The 15,298-nt window shown below is 46.1% G+C and overlaps 1 protein-coding gene across 1 annotated transcript in view; it reads right to left on the reverse strand.

Moving 5' to 3' along the window:
• Positions 1-15,298, reverse strand: part of LOC143929771 (uncharacterized) — a 49,944-nt gene that overhangs the window by 17,855 nt on the left and 16,791 nt on the right. The window contains exon 8 of the mRNA XM_077453748.1: positions 4,663-4,762. Within this exon, the coding sequence (XP_077309874.1) occupies positions 4,663-4,762 (100 nt within the window). The remainder of the gene's footprint in view (positions 1-4,662; positions 4,763-15,298) is intronic.

Raw genomic sequence — 15,298 nt, forward strand, 5'->3', positions numbered from 1 at the left:
AACTCTTCTGATAACTCTCCTCCCAATTTAATTTGTGCCATAGGAGCTTTGTATAGGATCTTGATCCAGTTACAAAAACATGGACAAAATCCCATGACATCCAACATGGACGAGTTAACTGCTTTTACCATTTCTTGGACAGAAATGTCTGCATCTAGTGAAGCAGCCTGCTCATCAGACAGGGTTGACAAGGAAAGTGCGCAGAGTGTCCAGCAGGGATGAGAAATCTGGGGAAGGGCTCTGGTGATATAAGGCTTGGAAAAAAAAACGTTGAAACTCATTTAATATATATAGTTACATAGTAGATGAGGTTGAAAAGTCAATCAAGTCCAACCTGTGTGATTTATGTAAAAACGGCCATCTTGCTTGGAAATGCACTTGAAATATTTATTGAACAAACACATCTTCTATAGCCCATGTTCAATAAATCCTCCAACATGAGGGCAACAAGACCTAGGTCCAAGCATTCTACACTGTACTATTCAAAGTTGAACTTTTTCTCCATCATTCCAACCCACAGGACTAGGAACATCCTGAGAGTGAAAGGAGTCATGGAGCTGGATGGGGAACAAACATTGCAAAATAAATAAAATAAAATCAATCAGCAGGGAGTCTTCAAGAGCACTGGGGGCAGAATAGGTGAACATTAAAACCCAATTCAAGATTTTTTACATTTTAGGCACCAAGTCGATACAAATATTTCAAATTTATATTTGTCACCTAGGTGGGGAGTATTTTTTTGGTAAAATATTTTCTTCAGCGGGGTCCATGTGTAACGAACACACATTTCTTCCATCGTTCCAATAAAAAATGGAACATTAATGGCATTACAAATGTACATTCCTAGACATCATATCTTAGAAAACCCATGTACAAGGTGTATTAGTTCTGATATTTACAGGCAGTCAATCCCATTTGCTTTTTTATTTTAGTAAGGGGAGGGTGGTGGTAGGTGTGAAAGAAGTTGAGCAGGTAGAGGGAAGTGTATGTTAGCAGAGGAGACTAACGCTGTAGCTCCACTGCTTGCAAACTCCCATACTGATCTATTTGGAGTTGACTTTAATAGAAGAAATTTCCTTATCTTAGTTCTACAGTTCCACTTATGAATGTTTCTGGAACCTTTTGGAAAGACCAGGTGACCAATGCTTAAACGTTGGTCACATGGCTAGTGGCACAAAGGCTTGAACTGGAAGAAATACAGTACAAAGGACAGTAATTTGCCTCTGCAATTTGCTTTAGTTATTTCAATATGTGGTGACTAAGAAATTTTTCCTTACAGTAAAAATCTTTCCCACAAGTCTATGAAAATGTAGACAAATATTTTACTGTATATTTGCTGCACAACAGTTCAATATACACTTCAACAGTATTGACCATGAAAATGGAGAGTGGATGGACATACCCCAAATATAAAGTATAAATATAAGCAATAAACATACACAGAGCAGCAGTCCTTATCTGCAGGCTAATTGAACAGAACATGATAGACTAGTCTGGCCGTAGAGCATTCTTACACTGGAATGACAGGTAAGGCTCATTACCTGTCATTTTTGTGAATATTGAAACTAGAAATGCATTTCTTTTTACAAGTGGTTAATTGTGCTTGAATAATGCCCTTATCTTTTAGTATCAATCATAAATGCTAATGACCGTGGGCCAGGGGAAAACTCATTAGCCCTTCCCCAATACCATAACATGACGCTGAATACACAAGTCTAGAGACACCTCTGACATTTGAAAAGTAAATTATAGGAGTTGAGACTCTCCCCTGATGTGTGTAGAGATGAAATACGTTGGATGGGGCTTGCTGTGTGAAATCATAATGCCCACCGATGGAGTCGCAAGGCTGTTCATTGTAATCGGTCTTTCATCTCTTGGATGTGAAAGATTTTCTAAATAAACATTTTTTATTTACAAACTACTAAACTATAAAGTTTGTCTATTTTTTATGTTCTCTGATTTTTGTGGCGAGATGGAATATCATGGAGTGTGAGGATGCCTTAGCTGTATGACAGCCAGGAGCATCTAATCATTTGTGTGAGGTCTTTATCTGGTCAGGAGCTTTTTTAATTTTCTTGAATGATTTTCATGTTTTTATTAGTATTTATAACATATACAAGGGAAAAAGCATATGTAAGATGCCAATGAGCCTGAGGTATTACAGGAAAGTGAATGTATTACAAAACAAATGCCTCAGGTTTTAAAAGTTTATAAAACGAATAGTAAACTAAATCGTACACAACCAATTTTGATTGTGATATAGAGACAAAATTGGTGGTAAAGAGTCACTGAAACCAGGAGACACAATGGACTGGGATTCGGGTGTTCTGAACAGAGCTCCACATTATCCAAGGTTGCCATACCTTTGAGGACACGTGAAATTACTACTAATGGCAATGGCTTTTTCATAAGAGAAGTTAGTTCTGAGCAAGGAGTGTACTTTGGAAGGATTAGGGTATAGTTGGATTTCCAATTTCTCATGGTCATTGACATGCACATCAGTTTCCCATATTATTTTGGGCATATTGAGCTTAGATTAGATACTTTGCAAGATATACCGCATTTTATGAGTGGGACTTGTACCATTTGTTTTTATTAGATCTGCACAAACCATTTACTCACCTGATGTTTTATGTTTGAGTTATTACCAATGCCTATGTAGGTGAATGTGGCCTCAGTCAGTGTCACTCCAGCCACGTCCCACTGACATGTTTCGCCCCGGTAAGCAGGGCAAAACATGCCAGTGGGATTTGGCTGGAGTGACTCTGGCTGGGGCCACATTCATCTACATACTAATGCACTGGGTTAGCAAGCGGTACCCTTCTCTACGATAATGCTCTTGCACCTCTGAATCGTGCACCAACACCAGCTCCCTTCACTACAACTGTCGGGGAGAGCTCTGTTCCAGCTTAGGGCAGCACTGCAAGTTTAATTTGGATTAGCAATTCATGTTTAATGGGATACCAGTCCTTGTGTTTCTTATATATTTTTGTCTAGTATTTGGATGATTAGTGTGCTGCGGTTTTTCCTTTTTTGCACAGGGATTTTTTTTAGGTATTTAAATTACGAACAACTCTTACTATTGTATCTGACCCTTCAGCCTGCCACTTCCTGCGTGATACACACATTCCCTGTTGCCCAAGCAGAAAGTATTCTTGGCCTGTAAATGCAGGCAAGAATAATGTGCATAGAAAACTAGAGATGAAGTGATTTTGACAGCTAATTTCCGAAGCCAATATTGACTTTCTCTAAAGGTTAAGCTTGGTGCCACTCCGTTCCAACTCAGTGTCTAATGACCAGACAGGTTGCTTAAAACAAGGACCAACAGGGGTTGGGGCACAAGCTGATGAGCCCCTGTCTCTGATCACCATGACCTTCAGTTTTTACTAAGGGTCAGCTCATTTTCTTAATAATGAATCCACTTGAGCCTGACAAAACACACATTTTTAGTACACTAAAGCCAGTCATAGATGGATTGAACCACAGCCAGGTCAGCAGGGACCAGCAGAGATTCAATTCATCTATAGGCAGGCTCCAGATCGACTTGAGCATGAGTTTATTGGATGTTTTGCATGCGATCGCCAGCAGCGACCATTGTTTTCTGCTGGCAGGGAAGGCTCTCCGCCAGAAAAACCATGATATTAATGTGGGAGTGATTCCCCCATCAATATAGACTGTTTTTGGGGAAATCAAGTTGTTTTCTTTCCTTCCACCTGTTCTGGAAGAAAAGAAAATTGAACAATGAGCTGCTTTAGGAACCTTATTCCTGGAAACACCATTTTGTCTTCTTGACACCCTGTTTTGTGAAGAAATATTGGATTGGGATTTCCAACCAATTTTCAGATTGTGAGACCCCTAACGTCTACTGACAATAGTATGAGCACACACATTTATAGAGAGTTTGGCATGGAGATACCGTCCGACAACCAACAGATGTCTTCTGGTCCATCTCTGGATACAGATGCTTAGGTCAAAGTGTTCCTAATTAGATTGTGGAGGAGAGTGGTGTAGCCAAGACATTGCTCAGTCTAGTTCAGGGTTTCTTAACTCCAGTCCTCAAGGCGCACCAACAGGTCATGTTTTCAGGACTTCCGCTATTTTGCACAGGTGATTTGATCAGTTTTCACTGCCTTCGTAATTACCACAGCCGTTTCATCTGAGGGAAATCCTGAAAACATGACCTGTTGGTGCGCCTTGAGGACTGGAGTTGAGAAACACTGGTCTAGGTGTCTGCAGATTTCAGAGCAGATCAGCAACTTTAAAGTAACTGTCAAACTTTTTTGGATAGAGTGAGGAACACTTAGAACATATGTCAGGTTTTTATTGCGGTGAGACCTCATTAGGAAGATCCACCAACCCACTTCTTGTTCTGATGACAGTGTCACCAGATGAGAGACAAAAGGCAAGTCCACTAGGATTACACAGATATTAATAAAGTTGGATGTTTCTAGCTTTCCTCAAGCCCAACATATTTTTGTTGCGGTTTTTAAAATGTCCCCTTCACCAGGACAGGAAGCAAGGCACAATTTCACCAGTTGAGCGCCAGACAGGAGTAAAAACCTGATTGAGGTCTTAACACTTCCCCACTTTATTCCTGATGCTACATATTAGATCAAATTGTTACAATCCACTCTGGACAGAACATCAGGCATGGTCACTTACCTCCAGAAGATCTTGAAGCCATGGCGCCACCATGGCAAGGCGATGCCAATGCACAGATTCTAGCTTCAAGAACCAACTGTGCAATAGATCAAATGGGCATCTAAAAAAAATAAAAAAATGACCAGTTACACTTACCGGTAATGGCTTTTCTAGGAAATCTTCCAGGACGGCACACCTGAGAGAGATGACTGGTCCGCCTGACAGGAAACACAAACAAGTTTAAAAGTTCCCACCCCTCCCTCGGACCCTCAGTTATGGTAAAGAAAAGCCCACACCGGTGCCAGAGGGAACATTCTGTGAGGAATTAATATAGCACACCAATAAAACAAGGGTAGGGAAGTAGGCCTGCCGTCCTGGAAGATTTCCTAGAAAAGCCGTTACCGGTAAGTGTAACTGGTAATTTTCTCCAGTCATCTTCCAGGACGGCACACCTGAGACGATAAGCAAGAAGTTCAGGCCTACCTTTAGGGCGGGACAACCGCTTGTAGGACCTTCCTGCCAAATCCTGAGGGGACAACCGCTCCACTCTGTAGTGCCTCAGAAATGTCCTATAGCTCGTCCATGTTGCTGCTCTGCAGATCTGGTCGATTGAGGCTCCTGCCTTTTCTGCCCAGGAGGTCGCCAGGGATCTGGTTGAATGCACCTTAAGGCGGGCTGGCACTGGTTTACCTGCCTGCTTATAAGTAATAGATATTGTTTGTCTGACCCATCTAGCCAACGTTGTTTTAGAGGCTTGTAGACCCTTTCTCTTCCCTGCGAAGGTGATCAATAAGTGACTGGATCTCCTAAAGTCTCTCACCCTTTCCAAATAAACTAGGAGACAGCGCCTGACATCTAAGAAATGGAACCTTTCCTCTTCCTTATTCTTGGGATTCTGGCAAAAAGACGAGAGAATGATCTCCTGCGATCTGTGAAATAAAGAAAGTTACTTTTGGCAAATAAAGAGGATCCTGAGTGAGGATTACCCTATCCTCTAGGATACGCAAAAACGGCTCTTTAATCGAAAGGGCCTGTATATCACCCACCCTTCTGGCCGTAGTGATAGACTTATCATTTAAGTTGGCCTTCCTTCTGGCTAACAGAAATTTGAGCCACCGGCTCAAAGGGCCCCTTTGTTAGGGCATCTAATACCAGGGATAGGTCCCACGGAGGGCAACTGACCGACCTGACTGCAACTACCCTTTCCCTGGCCAACAAAAACCTTTTTATCAATGGCTCTTGTCCTAGCTTCCTGTCAAAAAACACGGACAAGGCTGCCACCTGGACTTTGAGGGTGCTGACTGCCAAACCCTGGTCCACCCCCTCTTGAAGAAAATCTAGGATGATGGGTATCATCTGGATAGCTCCTTGAAATTGGAGGACTCTCCGGGCTTGGCCGTGGTTCCAAAACCCCTGGGCATACCGGTCTCCCAGATGAGCCCCCCAACCACTGGCATCTGTGGTTAAGACCAAAGGGTCTATCTGGGGCCAGGGGCGACCCTTCAACACAGAGACACACACAGAGACACACACAGAGACACACACAGAGACACACACAGAGACACACACAGAGACACACACAGAGACACACACAGAGACACACACAGAGACACACACAGAGACACACACAGAGACACACACAGAGACACACACAGAGACACACACAGAGACACACACAGAGACACACACAGACTTCCTCTGTGAGGAACACTCTCCTCTCCAGTGTTTCTTTTTCCTCCCCATGAGACAAGCAGAAAGGCCTGAAGCTGCCGAGAATATAGTTGTGCCCAAGTTACTGCCGGTATGCAGGAGGTCATGAGACCCAGCAGTCTCATATACCTCAGAGAGGCTTCTCTTTCGAGAAGGGTGACAACTGCACTCTGGACTTTCACTACCTATTCTGTTGGTAGGAATACCCTCTGTGCCTGCGAGTCTAACAGGTAGCCTAACTACAGTTTGGACTGAGATGGTACCAGTGAGGACTTCTCCCGACTGACCATCCAACCCAAGGTCTCCAGAGTCTCTAACACGATGTCTCTGTATCGAAGCTTGCCTCTGATCCACATTGTAAGTCATCCAGGTAGGGACGAGGTGTAGGTATGCTACTACTTCGGCCATTACCTTCATGAATACCCTTGGGCTGGCCGCCAGCCCAAAGGGAAGTGCTCTGAACTGCCAGTGTTGTACCTTCTGCTGTATGCAAATTGCGAAGCGTAGGTATTTCTGGTGTTCGGGAGCAATGGGTATGTGTAGATAAGAGTCTTTCAGGTCCAGAGTGACCATAAAGACTCCTGCCTGAAGATGTTTTCTTACTGAATACTTTCCATTCTGAACCTCGTGTAGTAAGTAACGGTTGAGTCCTCTCAAGTTTATTAACCAAAATTTGCCCAAGGGCTTTGGAACCACAAATACGTGTGAGTAAAAGCCCTGGGCCAACTGACTGGCTGATACTGGAGCAATAACCTCTTGCTCTGACAGCTCTTTTAAATTTCCCAGTAACCACTCTGCCCTGGCTGGGTCCCTGAGGAGAAAAGTAATAAGAAAATTCTGTGGGGGAAAGCTCTGAAATTCCAGTCTGTACCCCTCCTTTAAGAGACTTAATATATGGACTCTGCGTAACCCTTTCCCACTGGGGAAGGAAGCCGCAGAGCCTTGCGCCTACCTTTACGGTGGCGTCATTTGGCTTCCTTCTGAGAAGCTCCAGAACCGGAGAAGAGGATTGCACTTTTTTCCTTCCCCTTTCCGAGATTCCACTTCTTCCTCTGTTCACCTTTCCCCTTATGATGAGTCTTTGAGTGGGGGCCATGAAAACAAGAGTTAGACTTACCGGTAACTCTGTTTCTAGGAGTCGTCCAGGACAGCACTAGAGATAGGCTCCACCTCCAGAGGCAGGAAACACAAACCAGATCTTTAAAGGGCGGTCTCCGTCCCTTCCCCTTCAGTCTTGTAACCGAGAACTTCCCCGAAAGCGGCTTCTGTAACGACAAAAACACTTGTCCGGCATTATAACAGCATATAGGGAGGGAATCCATGCTGTCCTGGACGACTCCTAGAAACAGTTACCGGTAATTCTAACTCGTTTTCTCTAGTCTGTCCAGGACAGCACTAGAGAGGATCAACGAGAACTTACCAGATTAGGGGGGGGGGGGGGGGGACTACCGCCTGAAGGACCTTTCTCCCAAACGCCTGGTCTTGTGCTGAGATAAGGTCCAATCTGTAATGCTTCATAAACGTCGAGTAGCTTGACCAAGTTGCTGCTCGACAAATTTGTTCTGGTGTTGCTCCAGCTCGCTCTGCCCATGAGGTCGATAGTGCCCGTGTGGAGTGAGCCATGGGGGAAAAAGGACATTCCATTTTCATTCCTTTGTAGGCTTCAATAGCTTGTTTGATCCACATTGCAATTGTATTTTTTGAAGCTTGTGACCCCAATTTTTTACCCGCATGTAAAACAAAAAATGCATCCGATTTTCTGATGCTTTTTGACATCTCCAGATACTGTAAGACACAGGCTCTCACGTCCAGTTGGCTAAACTCTACCTCCTTAGGATTAGTGTGGGACCCACAGAACGAAGGTAAAACAATTTCCTGTGTTCTATGGAACTTTGTCACTACTTTGGGCAAAAACCCCGGGTCCGTGCGCAACACCAGCCTATCTTCAAAAATTTGTAAAAACTGCTCTTTCACCGAAAGTGCCTGAAGCTCGCCAATGCATCTGGCTGTGGAAATAGCCACTAGGAACACTGTTTTAAGCGTGATCCATTTCAAGGAAAGTTCTTCTTCCTGAGACTTTCACCCATCCCTGTAACACAATTGACAGGTCCCATTTGGGTAAAATTTTGAAAGGAACAGGTTTAATCCTGGTCAACCCCTTAAAAAAACCTGCTGACTAGCGGGTCTACCGCCAGGGGTTGATCCAAAAAAACAGACAGGGCCGCAATAAGTCCCTTATCTACACCGTCTTGTAAAAACTCCAAGACTGTCGGGATACTTAGACACCTTTTTTGTGTCCAACCATAAACAAAAAACCTTCCAATACTTAACATAAATTGCTTGGGTTACTTTCTTTCTACTAGAAAGGAGTGTTTTAAATTACCCTATCCGAGAGCCCCTTAGACTTCAAGAGACTCTCTTCAGACGCCAGGCCGATAACTTTAGGGTCTGAAGTTCTGGCAACAGAACTGGACCCTGAGACAGCAGATCCTCTCTCTCGGGCAGTATGAGGGGAGGCTAGTCTGTCAGGCCCAGCAGCATTGAGAACCATGGTCTCTTTGGCCAATACGGAACCACAAGTATCAATGTGGTCTGTTCCTGCAAAAACTTCCTCAGGACTAGAGGAATTAGTTTGAATGGGGGGGAAGGCGTAGCAAGTGCGAAACGCCCAGTTTTGTGCCAAGGCGTCTATCCCTTTTGCCCCTGCCTCCCTCTCTAGGGAGAAGTATACTGGGACCTGGGTGTTCGCTTTCCTGGCGAACAAGTCCACCTCCGGAAGACCCCATTTGCGCACTATCAGCTGGAAACTCTCCCTGTTCAGTGACCATTCTGATTCGTACACCCGGTGTCGACTCAAAGTCTGCCAGGTGGTTGTCCACCCCCTTTAGATGGACCGCTGAAACCGATTTTAGGTTCTCTTCTGCCCAATGCATGATCGTACTTGTTAGCTTGATCAAGGATGGGCATCTTGTTCCTCCCTGCTTGTTTAGGTAGGAAACCGCCACTATACTGTCCGAGAGGACCTGTACATGGTGGTCCTTCAGATCCCTGGCAAACACCCTTAAGGCTTCCCAGATTGCCTGCAACTCCCTCCAATTGGCCAACCTCTGAGACTGTCTTCCCCCAGCAGCCTTGGGCTACTTTCGACCCCAAGTGGGCCCCCCAGCCCCAAGCACTGGCATCCGTGGTAATGCGAACAGACACTGGAGGAGACCACCATAGACCCCGTACTAGGTTCTCCTCCCTCTTCCACCACCAAAGAGACCTTCTGGTCTTTGAGGATAGATGGATAGTCCCGTCCAGGGATTCTTGTGTTCCGTCCCAGCTGTTCAGGATATTGGCCTGAAGGCACCTGAAATGAGCTCTTGCCCAGGGAACTGCAGGGATTGTTGCTACTAACAGGCCCAACCCTGCCATAGCTGATCGGATGGAAATTGTCCGATTGGACTGCAAAAAGGTTACCTTCTTTCACCTTTTCTACTTTTTCCCCTGTGAGGAAGACTTTCTGTGACACTGAATCTACCAGAAAACCTAGATACTGTATAGGCCATATTGGTATCAAGTGCGACTTTTCTTCGTTTACCAACCACCCCAGCCTTTTTAGGCAAGAGATGGCTACCCTCAGATCTCCCTGCAGTTGGAGCTTTGAGGTGGCGAAGAATAAAAGGTCGTCCAAGTATGGTATGACAGCGATCCCTTTCAATCTTAGGGGGGCCAACGCTTCTGCCAGGACCTTGGTAAATATCCTGGGAGAAGAAGACAGACCGAATGGCAGAGCCCTGAATTGGAGGTATCGAATCTGTCCTCCCCAAAGAATCGCTATCCTCAAATACTTTTGAGAGTCTTCTCGGATCGGGATGTGTAGATACGTGTCCCTTAGATCGAGAGAGGCCATGAAACAATTTGGAGGGAGTACTGTTCTCACTATAAAAATTGTTTCCATCCGGAATTTCTTGTAAGTTACCCATTTGTTCAGTAACTTCAGATTCAAAATCAACCGGAATTTGCCTGATGGTTTCTTCACTACGAACACGTGTGAATAGAAACCGTGGTTTATTTCTTGTGACGGGACTGGCACTAGAACCCTCTGGTCTATTAACCCCTTCCCGCCGAGCGTACGCAGATCTGCGTACTCGGCTTCTGGGGGGTATACCAGGATGATGCCCGCACCTGCAGGCATCATCCCGGTACCGTTTTTTACAGCGGGCGATTGGCTTTCCAGCCATAACAACCGATGTGGCTAAAAGCCGCTCGGCTGTTATGTCGGAGGAGCGGGAGGGGACGTCCCCCCCTCCTGCCGCCTCTCGCCGCTGTTACCGGTGCTCCCGCTCGATCGGGAGCACCGATTAGCGATCCGTCGGCTCTGGAACGAAGCCGTAATCGGCTTCGTTCCAGTCTCCTCATAGTAAACACGGAAGCGACGTCATGACGTCACTTCCCGTTTACTCGGCTGCCAATGGCGCCGGTTTAAAAAAAATATCCGGTATTCAGAATCGCCGTTTTCGGCGATCTGAATACATTGAAGTGTAAAGGAGGGGTGGGGGGGTCTTTTAGACCCCCGATCCCTCCATAAAGAGTACCCGTCACCACCTATTACTGTCACAAGGGATGTTTACATTCCTTGTGACAGCAATAAAAGTGATCAAATTTATTTTATTTTTTTTAAAAACAAATTTAGTCATTTTAAAATAAATAAAAAAATAAATTTTCAAAGCGCCCGCCGTCCCCGCGAAGCAAAGAAAACGCATACGGAAGTCGCGCCCGCGTATGTAAACGGTGTTCAAATCCCACATGTGAGGTATCGCCGCGATCGTCAGAGCGAGAGCAATAATTCTAGCAGTAGACCTCCTCTAACGCTAACCTGGTAACCGTAAAAAATTTTTAAAGCGTCGCCTATTGAGATTTTTAGGTACCGTACTTTGTTGTCAATCTACAAGTGCGCGCAATTATAAAGTGTGACATGCTTGGTATCTATTTACTCGGCGTAACATTATCTTTCACATTACGCAAAAAAATTGGGCTAATTTTACTGTTTTGTTTTTTTTTATTCATGAAAGTGTCCCTTTTCCCAAAAAGTTGCGTTTAAAACACCACTGCGCAAATACCGTGTGACATAAAATATTGCAACAATCGCCGTTTTATTCTCTAGAGCCTCTGCTAAAAAAATATATATAATGTTTGGGGGTTCCAAGTAATTTTCTAGCAAAAAATATGGATTTTAACTTGTAAACACCAAACTCCAAAAATAGGCTTAGTCATGAAAGGGTTAAATCGCCAATTTGCGACAGCAAAGCTGTCGCTTTCTGGGGATCCTTGGGAGGTTTGGTCAGACACATCCTGGTAGGTGGGATGTGCTTGAACTGTATTTTGTAACCCTCCCTGATGATCCTCAGGATAAAAGAATTTGGGGTAGTCTTTTGCCACTGTGGGAAGAACTGCCCCAGTCTTCCCCCCACAGGAACCAAGTCACTGGGATTTAGTGTTTTTTTTCAGAAGAGGAAAAGAGATTGCCTTTGTTTTCCTCCCCCCCACTGTTTCTTAGGGGTTGACTCTTTAGGGGTCTGTCCTTATAACTGTCCCTGCCTTTGAGGACGAAAAAGGCGTTTACCTGTAGTCTTTTTGGGTTTGACAGGAAAGGCCTTCTTTTTGTCCGCAGTACGGTTCAGGACTTTCTCAAGATCCTGTCTTTACAAGAGGTCTCCCTCAAAGGGGATGCCACATAACCTCACTTTTGAGGCCGAGTCGCCTGACCAAGACTTCAACCAAAGTGCCCTGCGAGATGAATTTACGAGGGCAGCGGTCCTGGCTGACAATTTAACAGACTCTGCAGAGGCATCTGCTATATACCCTGCTGCTTTATGTAGCATAGGAAGGGAATCCAGAATTTCCTTTCTGGAGGTCCCCCCTTCCAAATGGCCTTGTAATTGTTCTAGCCAGACCTCCAAGTTGCGAGCCACTATTGTTGTGGCCATTGCAGGTTTTAAATTAGTCATGGTTACTTACCATGACCTTTTCAGCAGTACCGCCATCCTTTTATCCATGGGTTCCTTAAGAACACCCATGACCTCGAAGGCGAGGCCTGTTGATTTTGCACACTGGGAAAAAGCTGCATCTACCTTGGGCACTTTGTTCCAAACACAAGAGGGGTCCTCGCTGAAGGGAAATCTCTGCTTCATACTTTTAGGAAAGAATAGCTTTTCCTCTGGCTCCTCCCACTCTTTTTTGATCGAATCTATCAGTGTGCTATGAACCGGAAAGACCCTAACTGAATCTGCCTTTAGGGTCTGATACATCCGGTCATGCAAGGACAGGGAGACTGGCTCTTCTCTAATTTTGAGCGTCTCAGATCACCCCCAATAAGGCATCAACCTCGAGTGAGAGCCTGTATCTGGGAGAGCTTGACCCTTGAACAGGAACATCTCTGGATGATGCCGCCTCACTCAGGCCATCCAGAGAATCAAATTCCTCTTCCCCTGATTCGTCACCTTCCACTGGGGTGGAAGCAGGGGGAACTGCGGTTGGTTTTGGGGTTTCAAGGTTCGCTAACATTGCTTTGATGGACTCCATTTCTTTCTGTACTGCAGAAATCAAATGCTTACAAGCTCCCGTAGCTTCCTTATAGACCAATTTGTCTATGCATGGTTTACAAAGGGGCTTAGACCATCCTTCTTTTAATTTACTCATGAAGGACATCTCTTCTTCCCCCCTGACTTCTCTGGGCAGAGCCTAAGGCAAGAGAAGGAGAGAAGAAGGAAGGGAAAAAACAGACAAGCCAACGTCAGCGAAACCTTAGCAGAAATAGGATGCCTTCAAACACCTATGTGCACCCCACCAACCACTAACAGGATTCGCAAGACTCTTTAGTCCGGATCCTGTTTGAGAGAGGGAGGGAAAAAACACACTTGGACCATTTCAAAATGCCTTTGCATTGATTAGTCCATCACTCCCCCCCCTCTCTCCCAGCCCTGTAGGTACAAGACACCTCTGTGTTTGCCTACCTGAGCTGGTTCGGCTCCACTGCCACACTCCACTGCATCCATATAGCTCGGAATCTTGCCTAACCGCCTGGAGGCTTTTCCCTTCGTAAGCGAAGCAGCACGAACGCTATGTGACCGAGGCTTTTTAAAATTGCCGCCAAGGTTCCGAACGTCCAAGCTCGCCGCGCAACCTGGAACCGGTAGTGGATTGCCGGAAGTCCTCTATCCTCCTCCTGCGTTCCACAGGCCGGAACTCGATGCCTGTGCCCGCCCCCCACCTGACTCGCGCCCAATTTTGAACCTATCGTCAGACGGGGAAATGACAGCCCTCCCTGGGCTTCAGAAGGAGAACGCCGGTTCGTAGCTGCTGTCAACCCGACCGGAGGACTTCAGATGTCTGTTACCACCAACAGGTACCCAGAACTCCTTCCCCGTCTCTTATGGGCAATCCCACCGTCAGGGGAAGGAGAGCTCCTGATCCAGCCTCCTCCTCCGGTGGAGGAAACACAAAGACTGAAGGGGAAGGGACGGAGACCGCCCTTTAAAGATCTGGTTTGTGTTTCCTGCCTCTGGAGGTGGAGCCTATCTCTAGTGCTGTCCTGGACAGACTAGAGAAAAAAATCTTACCCCTTTCCCTCTTGGGTTTCACAGGTAACTTCTTTCCCCTCTCAGTAGACCGGGATAGGACCTGATCTAGACCTGACCCAAACAGGGAACCCTCAAAGGGAATCCTGCATAAGCGAGACTTGGAAGTGAAATCTCCATCCCAGGTCTTTACCCATAGGGCCCTCCTGGCGGAGTTTAGAAGTGCTGCTGACTTAGCTGTGGTTCTGACAGTCTCCACCACTGCATCTGCCACATACGCTACCGCTCTGCTGATTACCTCCAGCGAGTCTACAATTCCTTTAGTCTCCTTACTACGCGAGACGTGATCCATCAATATGCCAAGCGTCTGCATTTCTGGCTACACAGGCGGAGGCTAGAGCCGGCGCCATCGCCGCCGCATTCGCCTCCCAGGCCCTCTTGAGTAAGGTCTCAGACTTTTTATCCATCTGGTCCTGAATGCTTCCAGAGTCTTCAAAGGATAAATCAGACCTCTTAGATACCTGTGCTAGGGCTGCATCCAAACGGGGTGTTTTAAAAAAAAACTTCCTCATCCTTAAAGGGGCACCTTCTCTTCCAAGCTTTTAGTCTGAGGAGCTTACATTCAGGTTCCTTCCATTCTCAGAGGATTATATCCTTCAGAGACTGGTGGACAGGAAAGGTTCTGGCCTGTAACCTTCCTAGGCCTCTATACACCCTCTCCTGTGCTGAAACTTGAGCAGAGGGGATCTGTATATCTTCTGAGGCGTAAATGGCCTTTAATAGGCCTTCCATGTCCTCTGCTGAGAACAAAAGTCCCCCAGGCTTGGCCTCCCCCTGGCTATCCTGGTCCGAATCTTCCTCCCCAGTACTAAAATCTGGGACCTGACCTTCCTCCACCTCAGACAACAAGGAGACCTGGCCTTGGGAACTTTCCGTGTAAGACGTGGAAAAGTTTTCCTGAGAACGAAGGGTCTCTACAGATGGGCCTTCATCCCGACCCTTCTCTAGTGTAGTTTGGAAAGACTGGAGGGTAGCTAGCATTTCTGACTGCAAGGCCCGACACTCCTTCACAACCTGAGCAGTCTCCTTGCCTGCGAGTTTAAAGATGAATCCATCGCAAAAGGGCTTGCTGTGGTCTTGCGCCAATTTAGAATTACAATAACCACAACGCCTGGACTTCGAAGTAGCTTTTCCTTTGGACCTGCTGGCTGACCCCTGGGCAGAGCCTTCAGTCCCTGGAAGCAGTAAAAATAGACAATTAGCTACCCATGTCCTAAAGGGGCAAGGGGGGGTCTGTCTCAGAGTACCCTGCCCCTACAAAACACAGCTGGATCACTCACCCCCTGTGGCGACCTGAATGGCTGTTTGCTCAGACGGACCTTCCA

The sequence above is a fragment of the Lithobates pipiens genome, unplaced genomic scaffold (assembly GCF_037356315.1).
Source record: "Lithobates pipiens isolate NorthernLeopardFrog02 unplaced genomic scaffold, aLitPip1_a1.2 Scaffold_25, whole genome shotgun sequence".
Classification (NCBI taxonomy): Eukaryota; Metazoa; Chordata; class Amphibia; order Anura; family Ranidae; genus Lithobates; species Lithobates pipiens.